General features: G+C 37.9%; 1 protein-coding gene across 1 annotated transcript in view; it reads left to right on the plus strand.

Moving 5' to 3' along the window:
• The window catches only part of ME1 (malic enzyme 1), a 217,811-nt gene that overhangs the window by 11,512 nt on the left and 185,511 nt on the right, over nucleotides 1-20,788 (plus strand). The window contains exon 2 of the mRNA XM_003258282.3: nucleotides 18,087-18,220. Coding sequence (XP_003258330.1) covers nucleotides 18,087-18,220 — 134 coding nt within the window. The remainder of the gene's footprint in view (nucleotides 1-18,086; nucleotides 18,221-20,788) is intronic.

The raw sequence follows: 20,788 nt of genomic DNA on the forward strand, positions 1-20,788 counted from the left end.
ATTAGCAGTCTCTACCATAGCCAGAGCTGCCAGAGGCAAAAGGATTGAGATTTAATAAATGTAAATATTAAATATGAATGTCATATTCTTGAAAATTGGGGTGAATGGTTCTTAATATTCTAAAAATAGTCTTATAGATTTATTTTATACAAATAAGAAGTTATAATAATATGAAAAGTATGTCTGCCACTTCTGTGTCTGGGCTAGCTGGTTCCCCTTCCTAAAGGCAACCACTGTTGCCAGTGACCAGTGTTTTCATTATATACTAGAGATATTGTATGAAGTATTTTTTAAAGTTAATTTTCATAAGTTAAAATGTTATTGATACAGGGCATGAATCAGATATGCCCTTAGTGTGGTAGATAGGAGATAATGTTATAAAGAAAAATGTTTCAGGTGGGAGTATGTATGTGAATTTTATAGAGACACCGAAAACAGATTAAGAATCATGATATCAGGTTGAACCATCTATGATTTGCCTGGTAGTCTGAAACTAGTTCTGAAGCATTGTTCTACTCACCACCTTTTGCTTTTTTTTTAATCTGAGCTAGCCTTAGTATGTGGATTTCTTAATACGGTGAGTGATAAACATGAGGGTTGGCTATTGCTAAACTCACAACGTTTTTACGAAATGGAATAACTAGTCAGGAAAGATGCTGGGGCTTCCCATTACTCTTAGGGTAATGTCTGAAACTTCTTACCTGGTTAACTAGGACTTGCCCACTCAGGTTCATACCTGTCTTTCTAGTGCTCAGCTTTTATCATTTCTCACAGTCGGTGCAGTTTCCTTCCCTATGCTTTCCCTGAGAAGCCAAGCTTTTCTGCATTAGGCGTTATGTCCATGCTGTTTCTTCTCTACCTACCCCCAACTTCTCACCTGGTCAGCTGCTACTCTTTCTAGTCATCCTTCACATTGCATTTTGACATTACTCCTCAGTGAACTATTTCTTTTTTTAACTGTCTAAATTAAGTTTTTCCTTTTCCCTGTACTTATCACAATTGTTATAGTTATTTGTGTAGTTTTTCATATAATATCCTGTTAAGCTCTTTATATTGTAAGCCTAATGAGACTGTGGATCATACCTGACGAGCCACTGTTTCATTGGGGTAGTTCCTGTATGCATTGTAAGCATTCACTCAACTATATCTGTGAGTATGATGATTAATTTTATCTGTCAACTTGCTTAAGCCACAGGGTACACAGACATTTGTTCAAACATTACTCTTGTAACTCTTGTAGTCCGTGAGAGTGTTTCTGGATAAAATGAACATTTGAATTGAGTAAAGCAGATTGCCCTCCCTAATGTGGGTGGGCCTCATCCAATCAGTTGAAGGACCAAAAAGCTGAGTAAGAGGGAACTTCTCCTGCCTGACTGTCCTGAAGCTGGGACATCAATTTTTTCCTGCCCTTGGACTCAAACTAAAATGTGGACTTTTCCTGGGTCTTGAACCTCCTGGCTTTCAGACTGGATCTACACCATTACCATTGGCTCTCTTGGGTCTCTAGCTTGCTGGCAGCAGGTCTTTGGACTTGTCAGCCTCCATAATCATGTGAGCCAATTATAATATTTCTCTCATAATAGATCTCTTCATATATATAAAGGTTCAGTTTCTTAGGAAAACTGACCAATACAGCGAACTTCACAACCCTCCATGAAGTAACTGTAAAAGCAGAGAGAAAACATTTCTGCAAATCTCCACAGTGGATCTGAAGCAAGAAAGCCATCTTGTGGTGTTTCTGGGAATATCATGTCTGAGGTATATATCCCTTAAGAAACTGAAGCATAGTCCTCTGCAACAGTTCTTAACATATTTTGTGCCAAAGGCGCAAAAGTTGGAAAGTTGATGAAGTCTGTGGACTCCTTAAAGCAATGATTTTAAATAAACAGTATACATAGTAATACAAAGGAAACCATTTGTAATTAAATATAGATACCAAAATATTAACAAATATATCTTACAAGTGTGTATTGTAAGATAGAGTCCTCTTTATTGAAGACTTATATAGCAAGATAATATATTTAAATATGGGCAATTTAAAGTAAAGTTTTATTTTTTAAAGAGATCAGTATCAAGGTTGTCTGCATGACTAGCCTGTGTGCCTGTTCATGTTACTAAAAAAAGTTGGGCCTGGCGTGGTGGCTCATGCCTGTAATCCCAGTACTTTGGGAGGCCGAGGCAGGTGGATCACAAGATCAAGAGATCGAGACCATCCTGGCCAACATGGTGAAACCCCGTCTCTACTAAAAATACAAAAATTAGCTGGGCATGGTGGCACGCGCCTGTAGTCCCACCTGCTTGGGAGGCTGAGGCAGGAGAATGGCTTGAACCTGGGTGGCGGAGGTTGCAGTGATCCAAGATCATGCCACTTCACTCCAGCCTGGGCGACAAAGTGAGACTCCATCTCAAAAAATAAAAATAAAAAATAAAAAAACGTTGGTTAGGCACAGTGGCTCCTGCCTGTAATCCCAGCACTTTGGGAGGCCAAGGGAGGGAGATTGCTTGAGGACAAAGGACAGGAATTTGAGATCAATCAGGGCAACATAGTGAGACCCTGTCTCAAAAAAAAATTTTTTTTCCAGATGTGGTGGTGTATGCGTATAGTCCCAGCTACTCAAGAAGCTAAGGCAAGAGGATTGCTTAAGTCCAGGAATTCGAGGCTGCAGTGAGCTATGATTATACTACCGCACTCTATCCTGGGCAGCAGACTGTCTCTAAACAAAGCAAAACAAAACAAAACAAAACCTTATTGCAGATCTAAAGCTACAGTAATTTCAAAGTAATGAAGAACATGAATGTTATTTCCAGATACATGCCACAGATGTAACATGACATAAAAATAACTGTTATTTCTATTATGACAAAGACACAGAAACCACTTTTTTTTTTTTTTTTAATTTTTTGAGGCCAGTCTCACTCTGTCACCCAGGCTGGAGTGCAGTGGCATGATCTTGACTCACTGCAGCTTTGACTTCCTGGGCCAAAGACATCCTACCACCTCTGCCTCCCAAGTAGCTGGGGCTACAGGTGCATGCCACCACACCCAGCTAATTTTTGTCTACTTTTTTTTTGTAGAGATGGGGATCTCACTGTGTTGCCCAGGATGGTCTCGAACTCTTGAGCTCAAGTGATCCTCCCACCTTGGCCTCCCAAACTGCTGGGATTAGAGGCGTGAGTCATTGTGCTTGGCTAGGAACTACTATTATGTCTCTTATTTCATTTAAAATGGAAGGAAATACTAAATCTCATAGAGTTTGTGAAAAAGATGTCCAAGTTCAGGCCTCCTTAATTACTCATCCATGCCTTGAGAATCTGTGATTAGGTCTGTGGACCTTAAGTTAAAAGCCTCTGATAGGGGGTTAAATTGGTTCTTCACCAAAAGCACTGACCTTGGTCTCTGAAAACTGATTCTTAAACTCAGAGGCTTTCAGACAGTACTGAAATGTGAAGAATAAAAGTCAATACGTAGCATGTGCATGTTAGTGACTTTATTTTAAAACTTAGTAACATAAGCATTTATATAACACTTTATAATTTACATAGGATGCAAAAACACCTGGTCTCATTTTTTTCTTCCCAACAACCCAATGAAACGCACATAACATGTACTATGTGTTCAATAAATAGTTGATTAGCGTCATTTAGCAGATGCAATAATTGAGGCAAATCTCCATTTAACCTTTAACACCTTAAATATTTGCTCAAAATCAAGTGTTAAATAATACCTACTTGTGACTCAAACTTGACGAGTGGTATGCCCTTTAGTCTTATGTTGCTATTCAGTCATATTTGTTGGTGAAGTGTGCATCTAAATTTCTAGTGTATGGCTTATTACAATCTATTAAATACCAAAAATGTACTGAATAGCTGCCTACAACAAATAATTGTCTGTCCTAAAATGTCACTAGTACCAAGATTGAGAAATCTGGTCAAGATGAGAGTACTTTAAAAAATCCCCATAAACTCTGACACTTATGCTGATATGTAGATATATATTTTGGTCAAACCAAAGTTGATCTTGAATGCCTGGTTTAAAGTCAATGAAAAAACTTGTTAATAGTGGATTAGTTTAATTAAATGATTTCCTAAGGTATATGTGGAAAGCTTAATTATTATTTGGGAGATTTTTAAATCATGAGCACTCTTTGTACTATTGCATAAGTAAATCTTTGTTTGAAATTTGAATTCGATGATTTGGTTATTCAAAATAGAACTACACAGAACCGAACTACAGAGTACTGAAAATTTGTTTCACATTAATATATTTATACATCCATTTGTTTATTTAAAATTTATTAAGGCCCTGCTCCATCATGACATTGTACTAGGTGCTGTCATACAAATATGAATAGTGTAGTGCCTGTCTTCCAGAGCTGGGTATAACAGGAGGTAAGCAGAAACAATGAACTATGGGAAATTCTATGATAGAATTAAGGAGATCGTTATTCAGGAATAGGCAAGGGACACAGGAAGAAACAGACATTTGCAACTTCATGTGTAAATTAATTGGTAACTAAATGTGTTGGAATTGCTGTCTAATGTTCATAGTATGTAGATTCTTCTATAAGCTTGAAGAGTTAAGAAATCAAGACACAATAGAGGATTATTTTATAATTCTGATCTTTCTGGTTCACTATATGAGTGATCACTATACACACTATCATAGGCATAGAGGATTTTGTCACATATATAAGATTTTTAAAAATAGTATAAAGGTACATATGATAACTAGGAACTCTATTGGCAACCAGTGGTTTATTTGGATTATTCATACGCGTTTCAATTGAAGATCTTAAATTTCGATTTTTCATCATTTGTGTACATTGCTAGTTTCAGTTATTTACTGAGAAGTCTCAATCTGCTTATGTAACAGATACTTTTCTCTATTGGTTTAGGGACGGTGAAATTTGCCTTACAACTTCTTGTGATAAAATAGCGCTCCATCTTGCTGAAAAGCTTTTGAAATTTTTCAAATGATTTCAAGAGATATATTTGGGAAAATTTAGTGTTGATATTGTTGGCTAACAATTTTTCAGCCTTACAAAGAATCTATAACAATCAGTAATAAGACTTTTAAGTGAGAAATACTTAAACCTCTCATCCAATGGTTTAAAAACCCATTTGCTCTCTTAGGTAGAGGTGTTCTTTCCTTTTTTGAAAAAAAATTTAAGCAAACATGTCACTTAAATCACAAAATTGTTACACTTGCTTATATCCTATACTCATACCTCAATGAAATAATTTGGGGGTACTGTAAAGTGATATTTTGCTGTAAATTTTAGGGTATCAAAGGCCAAGACTTAGCTAAATATATTGTAGATATATTGTTATAATCATTACCAGGTTAAAATTACTTTATATCAGATATGAGTAAAAATTAATTACTATGCAATGAAACCGAATGATCTTTTGTGTAAAGAAGCTGTGTTTAATATATTGTTGGTCTTAAATAATTGGTTTTCTGTCCTTTAAAGGAGACTAATAAAGAATTTGTTTGTATAGTTAAATGCATTCAAAGTAATTATTTTTATATGATTATTTTCTGATATAAACTTTACCTTGTAAATACATATGTCATCTGGCTGATTTTTTTGGGGGGAAAAATGAGGTTGTACACCACCATAAAAATAATTTTTTTTAGTTTTTTTTTTTTTTTTTAAGACAGAGTCTTGCTCTGTCACCCAGGCTGGAGTACAATGGTGCTATCTCGGCTCATTGCAACCTCAACCTCCCAGGATAAAATGATCTTCCCACCTCAGCCTCTCAAGTAGCTGGGACCACAGGCATGCACCACCATGCCTGGCTAATTTATTTTCATTTTTTGTGGAAGTAGTATCTCCCTGTGTTGCCCAGGTTGGTCTTGCACTCCTGGGCTCAAGCCATCCTTCTGCTTTACCCTCCCAATGTGCCGGTTTACAGGTGAGAGGATCGTGCCCAGCCAATTCTAGAAATTGTTATCTATATTGTCAATTAGAATTTAAAAATAATCATTTCCAAAGAACAATTGTTGGCACTATAGAAGCCTTGGAGGAAGGAACCCTTCAGTAGAATGTGTTCAGGGCAAATTAGTATCAATTCTCTTAATGTAGATGTAAAATATGCACATAAACTATGTTAATAAATTGAACATATGACACTTAAAACAAGCTCAATTTTATCTCTTTATTTCAGAATAATAAATAATAAAAATATAAAGGGTCCTCTTTCTATACTCTCTATATATAAATAATTTCTCCCCCAAATTAGCATTAAAATTAATTCTAAAACTTTTTTGATATGAAGAAATAATTTTAAGATAGATCTACTATATTATTTGCAAAGTCACCTTAATAAAATATATATATTTCATCTGAAATAAAAAATTAAGAAAAAATTTTCATAAAGGATTCAAAGACAATCATATTAGATAAAGAATATTTTAGGCTGGATGCGTGAGCCACTGTGCCTGGCCTAAAATATTCTTTGTTTAATTTGTTTTTTTGTTTCTTTTTTCTTTTTTTTTTATTATTATACTTTAGGTTTTAGGGTACATGTGCACAATGTGCAGGTTTGTTACATATGTATCCATGTGCCATGTTGTTTTGCTGCACCCATTAACTCGTCATTTAGCATTACGTATATCTCCTAATGCTGTCCCTCCCCCCTTCCCCCACACCACAACAGCCCCCGGTGTGTGATGTTCCCCTTCCTGTGTCCATGAGTTCTCATTGTTCAATTCCCACCTATGAGTGAGAACATGCGGCGTTTGGCTTTTCGTCCTTGCAATAGTTTACTGAGAATGATGTTTTCCAGTTTCATCCATGTCCCTACAAAGGACAGGAACTCATCATTTTTTATGGCTGCATAGTATTCCATGGTGTATATGTGCCATATTTTCTTAATCCAGTCCATCGTTGTTGGACATTTGGGTTGGTTCCAAGTCTTTGCTATGGTGAATAGTGCCGCAATAAACATACGTGTGCATGTGTCTTTATAGCAGCATGATTTATAGTCCTTTGGGTATATACCCAGTAATGGGATGGCTGGGTCAAATGGTATTTCTAGTTCTAGATCCCTGAGGAATCGCCACACTGACTTCCACAACAGTTGAACTAGTTTACAGTCCCTCCAACAGTGTAAAAGTGTTCCTATTTCTCCACATCCTCTCCAGCACCTGTTGTTTCCTGACATTTTAATGATGGCCATTCTAACTGGTGTGAGATGGTATCTCATTGTGGTTTTGATTTGCATTTCTCTGATGGCCAGTGATGATGAGCATTTTTTCATGTGTTTTCTGGCTGCATAAATGTCTTCTTTTGAGAAGTGTCTGTTCATGTCCTTTGCCCACTTTTTGATGGGGTTGTTTGTTTTTTTCTTGTAAATTTGTTTGTGTTCATTGTAGATTCTGGATATTAGCCCTTTGACAGATGAGTATGTTGCAAAAATTTTCTCCCATTCTGTAGGTTGCCTGTTCACTCTGATGGTAGTTTCTTTTGCTGTGCAGAAGCTCTTTAGTTTAATTAGATCCCATTTGTCAATTTTGGCTTTTGTTGCCATTGCTTTTGGTGTTTTAGACATGAAGTCCTTGCCCATGCCTATGTCCTGAATGGTATTGCCTAGGTTTTCTTGTAGGATTTTAATGGTTTTAGGTCTAACATTTAAGTCTTGAATCCATCTTGAATTAATTTTTGTATAAGGTGTAAGGAAGGGATCCAGTTTCAGCTTTCTACATATGGCTAGCCAGTTTTCCCAGCACCATTTATTAAATAGGGAATCCTTTCCCCATTTCTTGTTTTTGTCAGGTTTGTCAAAGATCAGATAGTTGTAGATATGTGGCATCATTTCTGAAGGCTCTGTTCTGTTCCATTGATCTATGTCTCTGTTGTGGTACCAGTACCATGCTGTTTTGGTTACTGTAGCCTTGTAGTATAGTTTGAAGTCAGGTAGCATGATGCCTCCAGCTTTGTTCTTTTGGCTTAGGATTGACTTGGCAATGCGGGCTCTTTTTTGGTTCCATATGAACTTTAAAGTAGTTTTCTCCAATTCTGTGAAGAAAGTCATTGGTAGCTTGATGGGGATGGCATTGAATCTATAAATTACCTTGGGCAGTATGGCCATTTTCATGGTATTGATTCTTCCAACCCACGAGCATGGAATGTTCTTCCATTTGTTTGTATCCTCTTTGATTTCATTGAGCAGTGGTTTGTAGTTCTCCTTGAAGAGGTCCTTCACATCCCTTGTAAGTTGGATTCCTAGGTATTTTATTCTCTTTGAAGCAATTGTGAATGGGAGCTCACTCATGATTTGGCTCTCTGTTTGTCTGTGATTGGTGTACAAGAATGCTTGTGATTTTTATACATTGATTTTGTATCCTGAGACTTTGCTGAAGTTGCTTATCAGCTTAAGGAGATTTTGGGCTGAGACAATGGGGTTTTCTAGATATACAGTCATGTCATCTGCAAACAGGGACAATTTGACTTCCTCTTTTCCTAATTGAATACCCTTTATTTGCTTCTCCTGCCTGATTGCCATGGCCAGAACTTCCAACACTATGTTGAATAGGAGTGGTGAGAGAGGGCATCCCTGTCTTGTGCCAGTTTTCCAAGGGAATGCTTCCAGTTTTTGCCCATTCAGTATGATATTGGCTGTGGGTTTGTCATAGATAGCTCTTATGATTTTGAGATATGTCCCATCAATACCTAATTTATTGAGAGTTTTTAGCATGAAGGGTTGTTGAATTTTGTCAAAGGCCTTTTCTGCATCTATTGAGATAATCATGTGGTTTTTGTCTTTGGTTCTGTTTATATGCTGGATTACATTTACTGATTTGCATATGTTGAACCAGCCTTGCATCCCAGGGATGAAGCCCACTTGATCATGGTGTATAAGCTTTTTGATGTGCTGCTGGATTCGGTTTGCCAGTATTTTATTGAGGATTTTTGCATCAATGTTCATCAAGGATATTGGTCTGAAATTCTCTTTTTTGGTTATGTCTCTGCCAGGCTTTGGTATCAGGATGATGCTGGCTTCATAAAATGTGTTAGGGAGGATTCCCTCTTTTTCTATCGATTGGAATAGTTTCAGAAGGAATGGTACCAGTTCCTCCTTGTACCTCTGGTAGAATTCGGCTGTGAATCCATCAGGTCCTGGACTCTTTTTGGTTGGTAAGCTATTGATTATTGCCACAATTTCAGAACCTGTTATTGGTCTATTCATAGATTCAACTTCTTCCTGGTTTAGTCTTGGGAGGGTGTATTTGTCGAGGAATTTATCCATTTCTTCTAGATTTTCTAGTTTAGTTGCATAGAGGTGTTTGTAGTATTCTCTGATGGTAGATTGTATTTCTGTGGGATTGGTGGTGATATCCCCTTTTTCATTTTTTATTGCGTCTATTTGATTCTTCTCTCTTTTCTTCTTTATTAGTCTTGCTAGCGGTCTATCAATTTTGTTGATCTTTTCAAAAAACCAGCTCCTGGATTCATTAATATTTGAAGGGTTTTTTGTGTCTCTATTTCTTTCAGTTCTGCTCTGATTTTAGTTATTTCTAGCCTTCTGCTAGCTTTTGAATGTGTTTGCTCTTGCTTTTCTAGTTCTTTTCATTGTGATGCTAGGGTGTCAATTTTGGATCTTTCCTGCTTTCTCTTGTAGGCATTTAGTGCTATAAATTTGCCTCTACACACTACTTTGAATGTGTCCCAGAGATTCTGGTATGTTGTGTCTTTGTTCTCATTGGTTTCAAAGAACATCTTTACTTCTGCCTTACATTTCATTATGTACCCAATAGTCATTCAGGAGCAGGTTGTTCAGTTTCCATGTAGTTGAGTGGTTTTGAGTGAGTTTCTTAATCCTGAGTTCTAGTTTGATTGCACTGTGGTCTGAGAGACAGTTTGTTATAATTTCTCTTCTTTTACATTTGCTGAGGAGAGCTTTACTTCCAACTATGTGGTCAATTTTGGAATCAGTGTGGTGTGGTGCTGAAAAAAATGTGTATTCTGTTGATTTGGGGTGGAGAGTTCTGTAGATGTCTATTAGGTCCACTTTGTGCAGAGCTGAATTCATTTCCTGGATATCCTTGTTGACTTTCTGTCTTGTTGATCTGTCTAATGTTGACAGTGGGGTGTTAAAATCTCCCATTATTATTGTGTGGGAGTTTAAGTCCCTTTGTAGGTCACTCAGGACTTGCTTTATGAATCTGGGTGCGCCTGTGTTGGGTGCATATATGTTTAGGATAGTTAGCTCTTCTTGTTGAATTGATCCCGTTACCATTATGTAATAGCCTTCTTTGTCTCTTTTGATCTTTGTTGGTTTAAAGTCTATTTTATCAGAGACTAGGATTGCAACCCCTGCCTTTTTTTGTTTTCCATTTGCTTGATAGATCTTCCTCCATCCCTTTGTTTTGAGTCTATGTGTGTCTCTGCACGTGAGATGGGTTTCCCGAATACAGCACACTGATGGGTCCTGACTCCTTATCCAGTTTGCCAGTCTGTGTCTTTTAATTGGAGCATTTAGCCCATTTACATTTAAAGTTAATATTGTTATGTGTGAATCTGATCCTGTCATTATGATGTTAGTTGGTTATTTTGCTCGTTAGTTGATGCAGTTTCTTCCTAGCCTCGATGGTCTTTACAATTTGGCATATTTTTACAGGGGCTGGTACCGGTTGTTCCTTTCCATGTTTAGTGCTTCCTTCAGGAGCTCTTTTAGGGCAGGCCTGGTGGTGACAAAATCTCTCAGCATTTGCTTGTCTGTAAAGTATTTTATTTCTCCTTCACTTATGAAGCTTAGTTTGGCTGGATATGAAATTCTGGGTTGAAAATTCTTGTCTTTAAGAATGTTGAATATCGGCCCCCACTCTCTTCTGGCTTGTAGAGTTTCTGCTGAGAGATCAGCTGTTAGTCTGATGGGCTTCCCTTTGTGGGTAACCCGACCTTTCTCTCTGGCTGCCCTTAAGATTTTTTCCTTCATTTCAACTTTGGTGAATCTGACAATAATGTGTCTTGGAGTTGCTCTTCTGGAGGAGTATCTTTGTGGCATTCTCTGTATTTCCTGAATCTGAATGTTGGCCTGCCTTGCTAGATTGGTGAAGTTCTCCTGGATAATATCTTGCAGAGTGTTTTCCAACTTGGTTCCATTCTCCCTGTCATTTTCAGGTACACCAATCAGACGTAGGTTTGGTCTTTTCACATGGTCCCAAATTTCTTGGAGGCTTTGTTCATTTCTTTTTATTCTTTTTTCTCTAAACTTCCCTTCTTGCTTCATTTCATTCATTTCATCTTCCATCAGCGATACCCTTTCTTCCAGTTGATCGCATCGGCTACCGAGGCTTCTGCAATCTGTGCGTAGTTCTCAATAGTTGGCTTTCAGCTCCATCAGCTCCATCAGCTCCTTTAAGCCCTTCTCTCCATTGGTTATTCTAGTTATCCATTCGTCTAATTTTTTTTCAAAGTTTTTAACTTCTTTGCTCTTGTTTTGAATTTCCTCCTGTAGCTCAGAGTAGTTTGATCGTCTGAAGCCTTCTTCTCTCAACTCGTCAAAGTCATCCTCCGTCCAGCCTTGTTCCGTTGCTGGTGAGGAACTGTGTTCCTTTGGAGAAGGAGAGGTGCTCTGCTTTTTAGAGTTTCCAGTTTTTCTGCTCTGTTTTTTCCCATCTTTGTGGTTTTATCTACTTTTGGTCTTTGATGATGGTGAGGTACAGATGGGTTTTTGGTGTGGATGTCCTTTCTGTTTGTTAGTTTTCCTTCTACCAGAGGACCCTCAGCTGCAGGTCTGTTGGAGTTTACTAGAGGTCCACTCCAGTCCCTGTTTGGCTGGGTGTCAGCAGCGGTGGCTGCAGAACAGTGGATTTTCGTGAGACCACAAATTCAGCTGTCTGATAGTTCCTCTGGAAGTTTTGTCTCAGAGGAGTACCTGGCCAAGTGAGGTGTCAGTCTGTCCCTACTGGGGGGTGTCTCCCAGTTAGGCTGCTCGGGGGTGAGGGACCCACTTTAGGAGGCAGTCTGTCCGTTCTCAGATCTCCAGCTGCGTGCTGGGAGAACCACTACTCTCTTCAAAGCTGTCAGTTAGACAGGGACATTTAAGTCTGCAGAGGTTCCTGCTGAGTTTTTGTTTGTCTGTGCCCTGCCCCCAGAGGTGGAGCCTACAGAGGCAGGCAGGCCTCTTTGAGCTGTGGTGGGCTCCACCTAGTTCGAGCTTCCTGGCTGCTTTGTTTACCTAAGCAAGCCTGGGCAATGGTGTGCGCCCCTCCCCCAGCCTCGCTGCAGCCTTGCAGTTTGATCTCAGACTGCTGTGCTAGCAATCAGTGAGACTCCGTGGGCATAGGACCCTCCAAGCCAGGTGCGGGACACAATCTCCTAGTGTGCCGTTTTCCAGGCCTGTTGGAAAAGCGCAGTATTAGGGTGGGAGTGACCCGATTATCCAGGTGCCGTCTGTTACCCCTTTCTTTGACTAGGAAAGGGAACTCCCTGACCCCTTGCGCTTCCCGAGTGAGGCAATGCCTCGCCCTGCTTTGGCTGGCACACAGTGCGCTTCACCGACTGTCCTGTACCCACTGTTAGGCACTCCCCCTAGTGAGATGAAACCGGCACCTCAAACAGAAATGCAGAAATCACCTGTCTTCTTTGTCGCTCAGGCTGGGAGCTGTAGACCGGAGCTGTTCCTATTCGGCCATCTTGGCTCCACTCTTTTTTAAATTTGATTGTGTAGTAATCCTAGGAGTTTGGGAGGCCAAGGCAGGCAGATCGCTTGAGCTCAGGAGTTCAAGACTAGTCTGGAGCAACATGGTGAAACCCAGTCTCTATCAAAAAATACAAAAACAATTAGCTGAGCATGATGGCATGTGCCTGTTGTCTTAGCTACTTGGGAGACTGAGGCAGGAGGATCACTTGAACCTGGGAGGTGGAATATGAAATATATCAATAATTTGCTAAACAAATTTTTAGTCATTGTAATTATATTTCTTTTTAAGTAAAGAGAATATTAGTTACTGAATTGACTCTATAGAGTATAATAAAATTCAATATAATGAAATTTACTTTTGGAGGTACAGTTCTATCAGTTTTGACAAATATACAATGTTGTGTAATCAACACCACAATAAGGAATGGTTCTATCGCTGAAAAACATTTTCTTTTTGCTTCCTCTTTGAAGTCAAACCCTTTTTTCCACTCCCAGTCCCTGGCAACTACTGATCTTTTTCTATCCATATAATTTTGCTTTTTCAGAATGTCATATAAATGGAATCATGCAGTACGTAGCCTTTTGAATCTGGCTTCTTTCACTTAACATGATGCATTTAAGATTCATCTATGTTTTGTGTATCAATAGTTTGTTTCTTTTACTGTTGGGTAATATTTCAGTGTATGGATATACCTTAGTTTTATCCATTTACTAGTTGAAGGACTTTTGTTGTTTCAAATTATTTGCAATTATTACTTTCCATTTGCTTCTCTACCTTTTTAACCTTCCTTATTCACTTTTCTGCTTTGTCTTCTCCAAAATTTACTATAACAAGTATAATTAATTAATCATTAGTTAGTTAATCCAACACATTTTTGTTGATTGCCTATGAAGTGCCACAGAGGTATTATTCTAGACAGTAGAGATTACACTAGTTAAACAGAACACACAAACCATCTCTGCCATAATATAATCATAGCCTCAAACATTTAAATTATAAGTTCTGTTACCATAATGAATTTTCATACATGTATAGATTAACTGTCTTAAAGATCTTTGTGAATTACATAAAGGTTTCCTTTTTTTTTTTTTTTTGGCAATTCAGCTTGATTTAGTAATTTTTCAGGGAAAAAAGAAAGTCGTTGATTGGAAATTTTATATTAAGGATTGTTAGTATGGAATACAGAATATATTTGTTCTGTTTTTATGGCAATAGTTTCTGATAAATTACTCAGGACAAAGTTTCTTTCTCAGTTATGCTTGCTCCCTGCAAATATCATTTCTAATATAAGTCCTTCGTCATGTCAGGAATTTTCTTTTCATTTCTGCTTGATAGTCTCAGTTTTCTCAAGAAGATATACATAGGTTAATTAGCACAATCCAGAAGAATAGTTGTCCTGTTTGCTGCCCTTAGCAGTGAAACAATGTACCATTCTGCTGTCTAGGGATCTAGTCCAAAGGTTTTATAAGGAATAGGGAAAGGAAAGGCAAGACAAAAAAAGGAGAAAAATCAGGATCAAACTTAGCATATATGAGGATGTCTTTAGCGAATTAGATGTACAGGTGGTCTGGAAACCTAATATATCTATATAGACGTCTAATATTTTCAACTACGCGAAAGACTTGGTAGAAATCAAATGACAATTAGAATCTGCATGTATAATTTGGGTTAATTATCCTTTGTTGGATAGGCCCTGCAGGATAATGCTAAGGAAAAAATTCTTTGAAATATTTTACTTCAAATTTTAGACATAACTGACCTCTTTATAAATTTCTACAAAATATATCTCTAATGAATATGTCTCTGTTAGTATGAAAAATATAAACTGTGGCTTAAATGAAATAATACAATATCCATTTTAAATTTTTCAGGGACTTTAAAATTTAAGTTTACTTATTCGTTGATGTTCTTTTAACTTATAAAGGGTAGTAATAGAATGTGAACCCAGTCATGGGACTAGTTTTTTTTTTTTCTTTCCTTGAGACGGAGTCTTGCTCTGTCGCCCACGCTGGAGTGCAGTGGCGCAGTCTCAGCTCACTGCAACTTCCACCTCCCAGGTTCAAGCAATTCTTCTGCCTCAGCCTCCCAAGTAGCTGGGACTACAGGTACATGCCACCACGCCTGGCTAATTTTTGTACTTTTAGTAGAGATGGGGTTTCACCATATTGGCCAGGCTGGTCTCAAACTCCCGCCTGCCCTGGCCTCCCACAGTGCTGGGATTACAGGCGTGAGCCACCACGCCTGGCCCATAGGACTATTTTTCTCCCTAATCCTAGGATTTTAACTTGGCCAAGTTCCCTAGATTCCTAAGCCCTAGGTTTTGTTGCTGTTGTTTTTAAAAAAATTGAATTGGTACTTTAGTATGTTTTGGAAAATTTGGCTAACAGTGTATGGGAGTTTGTAGTTACTAAACATCAAAGAATATAAAAAGATTTTCAGATGGCATTATCATTTACATGGCATAAGATATGGAGAATTGTTAGATTTAGGAATCAGTTTCAGAACATACCATTGGAAAATTTATGTTAAAAGACTGGCTAACTATAGCAATAAATGTTGTTTCATTATTAAGAGAATGAAAGGGCATATGTTAGTACTTCTCATAAGACTTATCAAAATATTGATATTTTGATTATTGTGTTTTTGGGCAGATTTTCAAGGCACAACACTCAGAAGTTTACTGCTTCTTCACATATATTTATATATTTTTGAGACTTTAGCCTGTTTTCCTTTCCCCTTTTCATTTTCTAGTTAGATAAAAATCTGTTGAGTTTTCTCTTCTTTCTTTTTCAAATATATTACTGTCCATAATTTTGTTTCATTCCAAGGAGTTATTTCATGACATTTTGGTTTAAATGTTGTCTTCCCAGTTATATCTTTAACAAGTGAAGTTTGTCTTCCATTTTATAAATTACTTTTTCATACAAATATCTCTTGTTGCTTTGAATTTTAAAAGTAATTTAATCAGAATGAATATGCTAATCAGGTTTTTGAGCAGCAATTTAATAGATTTAAAAAATTTTAATGTCTCTAAAATTGAATATTTGAAAATTTTTATGAATTCTAAATTTTCTCATAATAAATTCTAATGAATTATAAATATTCTATTGACTATGTTAAAATTTTATTGCAACAAATTTCTGAGTTCTAATTATGTCAGGCAGTGTTGTAAGCACTAGGGAGAAAGCAGTGAAGAAAACAAAATTCTGTGGCCCCGTGGAGTTTTCATTCTGTTGTGGGGATGCAAACCAAAAATAAAAAGTAAATGGCAAGCAAAGACTTTAGGCAATACCACAGATGTCTCCTGGTGCCAGCTGGAACTGCTGGGCAAAGGACTGACAGATTGTACCATCTGCCATTTAGGTCCAGGAGAGAGTGATTGGTCCAGACACAGTTGAACATACTGGATTATCCTCTTGGAAAGAGACCATTCTGCTGCTGTCCACACAAATTGAACTTCAGAGGATGCCCAACTGTAACAATGGGGGCTTTTGCAGCTATGAGAATGGCTGCTAATGAAAAATATCTTGCAACTAGATACCAGCTGTGGTGATAGCACTTAGAGACCTTATGAGAATTGAAGGTTGTGCACTGCTTCTTGCGCTGAAGATTCTGGAGTCGTTGGTCCCAGCTAGCTCTTGCAGTTATCTCAGAGAGCTCTATCATGGCATCATTCAGTGGACAAATTTGTCTCTCTTCAGTCTGGCCCTCAACCCGGGAGGCTAATTAAACACAAACCTTTCCATCAGTGACATGAATTAATGGGTATATATATATGAACAATTAGAAGAAAGAGAGGATTGTTCATTCATTGACCTCTTTCACAAACTTCCTGGGGTTGGACATGTTTATTCCTAACCAATCAAGGTTTGTCATCTCCCTGTGGAATGAACCAAATTGTCTCTCCTTTCTCCCTAGTAATACACTTTATAAGTACTCAAGAGTCACTATTCTGTCATTGCAAGAAGCTTTCAGGGACAGAGGAACGATTGTAGAATCACTCAGTGCAAAGTTAATGAAGACATTCTTACCCATCCAGGTTGATTAGAGATAGCAGTAGTTACAATGAGCAAAACTAGCTATCTCAGTCCATTCAGGCTGCCATAATGGAATACCATGTACTGGGTGGCTTGTAAGCAAAATAAATTTATTTCTCACAGCTCTGGAGGCTGGGAAGTCCAACATCAAGGTACTGCAAATTTGGTGTTTGGTGAGGGGTCTGCTTCCTTATTTGTAGATGGTGGTCTTCTTGCAGTGTCCTCACATGGCTGAAGGAGTGAAAAGCTCTCTGAGGTTCCCTTTATAAGGGTAATAATCCTATACACGAGGGGTCTGCTCTCATGACCTAATCACCTCCCAAAGGCCCTTCTTCCTAATGCCATCGCCTTGGGGGTGAGGATTTCGATGTGAATTTTGGGGGACACAAATGTTCAGACCATAACATCAACTATCATGTCATATTGGTGTACTTATCCTGGACCCAGAGGAACAGCAGTCATAGTCTAGATAAAGAAGTCTCTTGGGCTTCAGTGTCTCCAATCAGACGCCTCTCCAGAGGGACTCCTTATCCCAATCTACCACATCGTTAATGACTACGGGAGCTGCTCTGATATTACTTTGTCTTGTATTAATGCCAGCAAATATCTTAGGTCCATTATGGTTTATGCATCAATGCATAATTTCTATTTAGTTTTCATGTTTTTGAGCTTCATAGCTTGTTATTATCATTTGTTTTATACAATCAATGTTCATGTAAACACGTAACATAGGTATAATAATAGGGCTGTAATGGATATACTGAGGCTTTAGACAGGAGGAAGCATTTGAGGTAAGGCATGAAGGGCAGAGAAACAGGGAAGAATATCTTGACCATGTGCCATGGAAGGATAAAAGGGTGTGGTATGTATGGACAATGGTGAGAAGTTTTGTATGCCTAGGAGTGCATAAGAATCAAAGGCTACAGCTTGGGAGAGGAGTGTTGAAACAGGTAACTCAGAATCATATAAGGCATTTCCTGACCTATTTTAAAGGTGGAATCACAGCAGGTCACAGCTGACTTACTCACATTCGTAATTTTAAAATCTCCTCTAATAATGACTTTATTTTTATATGTACTGACATTAATAATAATGATTATATCTTCTTTCATTTTTGTGTCTTTAAGTAGTTTCGTTCCATTCATCATCTTATTTTATCCTGATAATCTCTGAGTGGCACAGCTCTGAAATATTATAGTATTCTAATTTCTACAGATAGGGAAACTGAGATATGGAGAGCTTACATGGTTTACTCACAGCCATGTGACCATGCTTCCAGTGATGCAGACTTTGGATTTTTGATTGCATATACTTGTCAGATTTTATATGTACGTTTTTTGTCTATTTTCCTCTCAAATACTATTGTGTGTGTGTATGTTTTTTTTTCTCTATAGGACTTGGCCTTTACCCTGGAAGAGAGACAGCAATTGAACATTCATGGATTGTTGCCACCTTCCTTCAACAGTCAGGAGATCCAGGTTCTTAGAGTAGTAAAAAATTTGGAGCATCTGAACTCTGACTTTGACAGGTAACACATTGCTGAAGGTGGTTTTTATATTTCTCTTATGCAGTTGTCTAGTTTATTTTTTACTGGGTGAGAAAATGAAAACATTTAATGATTTGGAAAGGGTAGCCAACTTTGAGGAGAATTTGCCTGTAAACACAATGATGTTTTTAAAAATTTACTCTCTTTAGGAACATTTGAATGAAATAAAATTTTGCTTTCTAAACTGTATGCTCAGACAGACCATGTTTATTGTATGATATTGTAAAAGTAAATGATCAGGAAATGCCATCCTAAACAGAACAAAACAGGTTAGAGTGGCTTTTAGTCAGACTTTAAGTATATTGTAGGTGAAAGCACACTTTTCTAGCCTCCAGCCTCTGTTCCAACACGGTTGCAAGTTTAGGTCACTTACTTTGGATAGTGTATTCAGTTTCTGTATTTGCACAAAGATAATGTTTTTCCCTACCTTTGGGATTAGATAACCTTAGATTGAAATTCTGGCTCTATCTCACTAGCAGTAGATCCTTGAGCAACCACTACAGGCCCTGCCATGGCGACTGTAACTGCTTTGCTGTCTGTTTTTGACTCCACTCTTTCTTACTAAGGTACTAAGCCTTTGTAGACCTTAGTTTTTTTCATCCATGGATTAGAGAGAACAACAGCTATTTGAAAACGTTGTGAGGGTTAAAAGAGGTAGCCAACTCAATGTCAAGTAAGTATTGGTGTTAATCAGGGTTCTCCGAAGAAACAGAGCTGATAGGATGTGTGTGTGTGTGTGTGTGCGTGTGTGTGTGTGTGTATAAATGAAAATATAAATATAAATGGATAGAGGGAGAAAGAAGGAGAGGGAGAAGGCTTGTTAAATCCAAAATCTTCAGGTAGGTTGTCAGGCTGAAGACTGAAGGAAGAGTTGCAGTTGAGTCCAAAGGCAGTGCGCTGGCAAAATTTATTTTTGCTGGACAGGAGGTCTGTCTGTGCTATTAAGGCCTTCAGGCATTTGGAGGAGGCCCAACTACATTTTGGAGGGTAATCTGATTTATTTAAGTCCACCAATTTAGATGTTAATCTCATCCAAAAACACCTGTGCAGAAACATCCAGAATAGTGTTTGACCAAATGTTGATACACCATGTTTGCTATGGATTGAATGTTTGTGTCCCCCTGCAAATTCGTGTGTTGAAATCTATTCCCCAGTGTGATGTTATTTGGAGGTGAGGACTTTGAGTGATGATTAGGTCATAAAAATGGCACCCTCATGAAATAGGATTAGTACTATAAAAAGAAGAGGCCAGAGTACCAATGAAAAAAAGCCCAGGATCAGATGGATTCACAGCTGAATTCTACCAGAAATATAAAGAGGAGCTGGTACCATTCCTTCTGAAACTATTCCAAACAATCAAAAAGGAGGGACTCCTCCCTAACTCATTTTATGAAGCCAGCATCATCCTGATACCAAAACTGGGAAGAGACACAACAAAAAAAGAAAACATCAGGCCATTATCCCTGATGAACATCGATGTGAAAATCCTCAATGAAATACTTGCAAACCCAATCCAGCAGCACATCAAAAAACTTATCCACCACAATCAAGTCGGCTTCATCCCTGTGATGCAAGGCTGGTTCAACATATGCAAATCAATAAATGTAATCCATCACATAAACAGAACCAATGACAAAACTCACATGATTATTTCAATAGACGCAGAAAAGGCCTTTGATAAAATTAAACATCCCTTCATGTTAAAAACTCTCAATAAACTAGGTACTGATGGGACATATCTCAAAATAATATGAGCTGTTTGTGACAAACCCACAGCCAATATCATACTGAGTGGGCAAAAGCTGGAAGCGCTCCCTTTGAAAACCAGTACAAGACAAGGATGCCCTCTCTCACCACTCCTATTCAACATAGTATTGGAAGTTCTGGCTAGGGCAATCAGGCAAGAGAAAAAAATAAAGGTATTCAAATAGGAAGAGAGGAAGTCAAATAGTCTGTTTGCAGACGACATGACTTTATATTTAGAAAACCCCATCCTTTCAGCCCAAAAACTCCTTGAACTGATAAGCAACTTCACCAAAGTCTCAGGATATCAAATCAATGTGCAAAAATCACAAGCATTCCTTCACACCAAAAATAGACAAGCAGAGAGCCAAATCATGAATGAACTCCCATTCACAATTGCTACGAAGAGAATAAAATACCCAGGAATACAGCTAACAAGGGATGTGAAGGACCTCTTCAGGGAGAACTACAAACCATTGCTCAAGGAAATAAGAGAGGACACAAACAAATGGAAGAACATTCCATGCTCATGGATAGGAAGAATCAATATTGTGAAAATGGCCATACTGTCCAAAGTAATTTATAGATTCAATGCTATACCCATCAAGCTACTATCGATTTTTTCACAGAATTAGAAAAAACTACTTTAAATTTCATATGGAACCAAAAAAGAGCCCGCATCGCCAAGAAAATTGTAAGCAAAAAGAACAAAGCTGGAAGCATCATGCTACCTGTCTTCAAACTATACTACAAGGCAACAGTAAGCAAAACAACATGGTACTGGTACCAAAACAGGTATATAGACCA

Source organism: Nomascus leucogenys, chromosome 18 (assembly GCF_006542625.1).
Source record: "Nomascus leucogenys isolate Asia chromosome 18, Asia_NLE_v1, whole genome shotgun sequence".
Lineage (NCBI taxonomy): Eukaryota > Metazoa > Chordata > Mammalia > Primates > Hylobatidae > Nomascus > Nomascus leucogenys.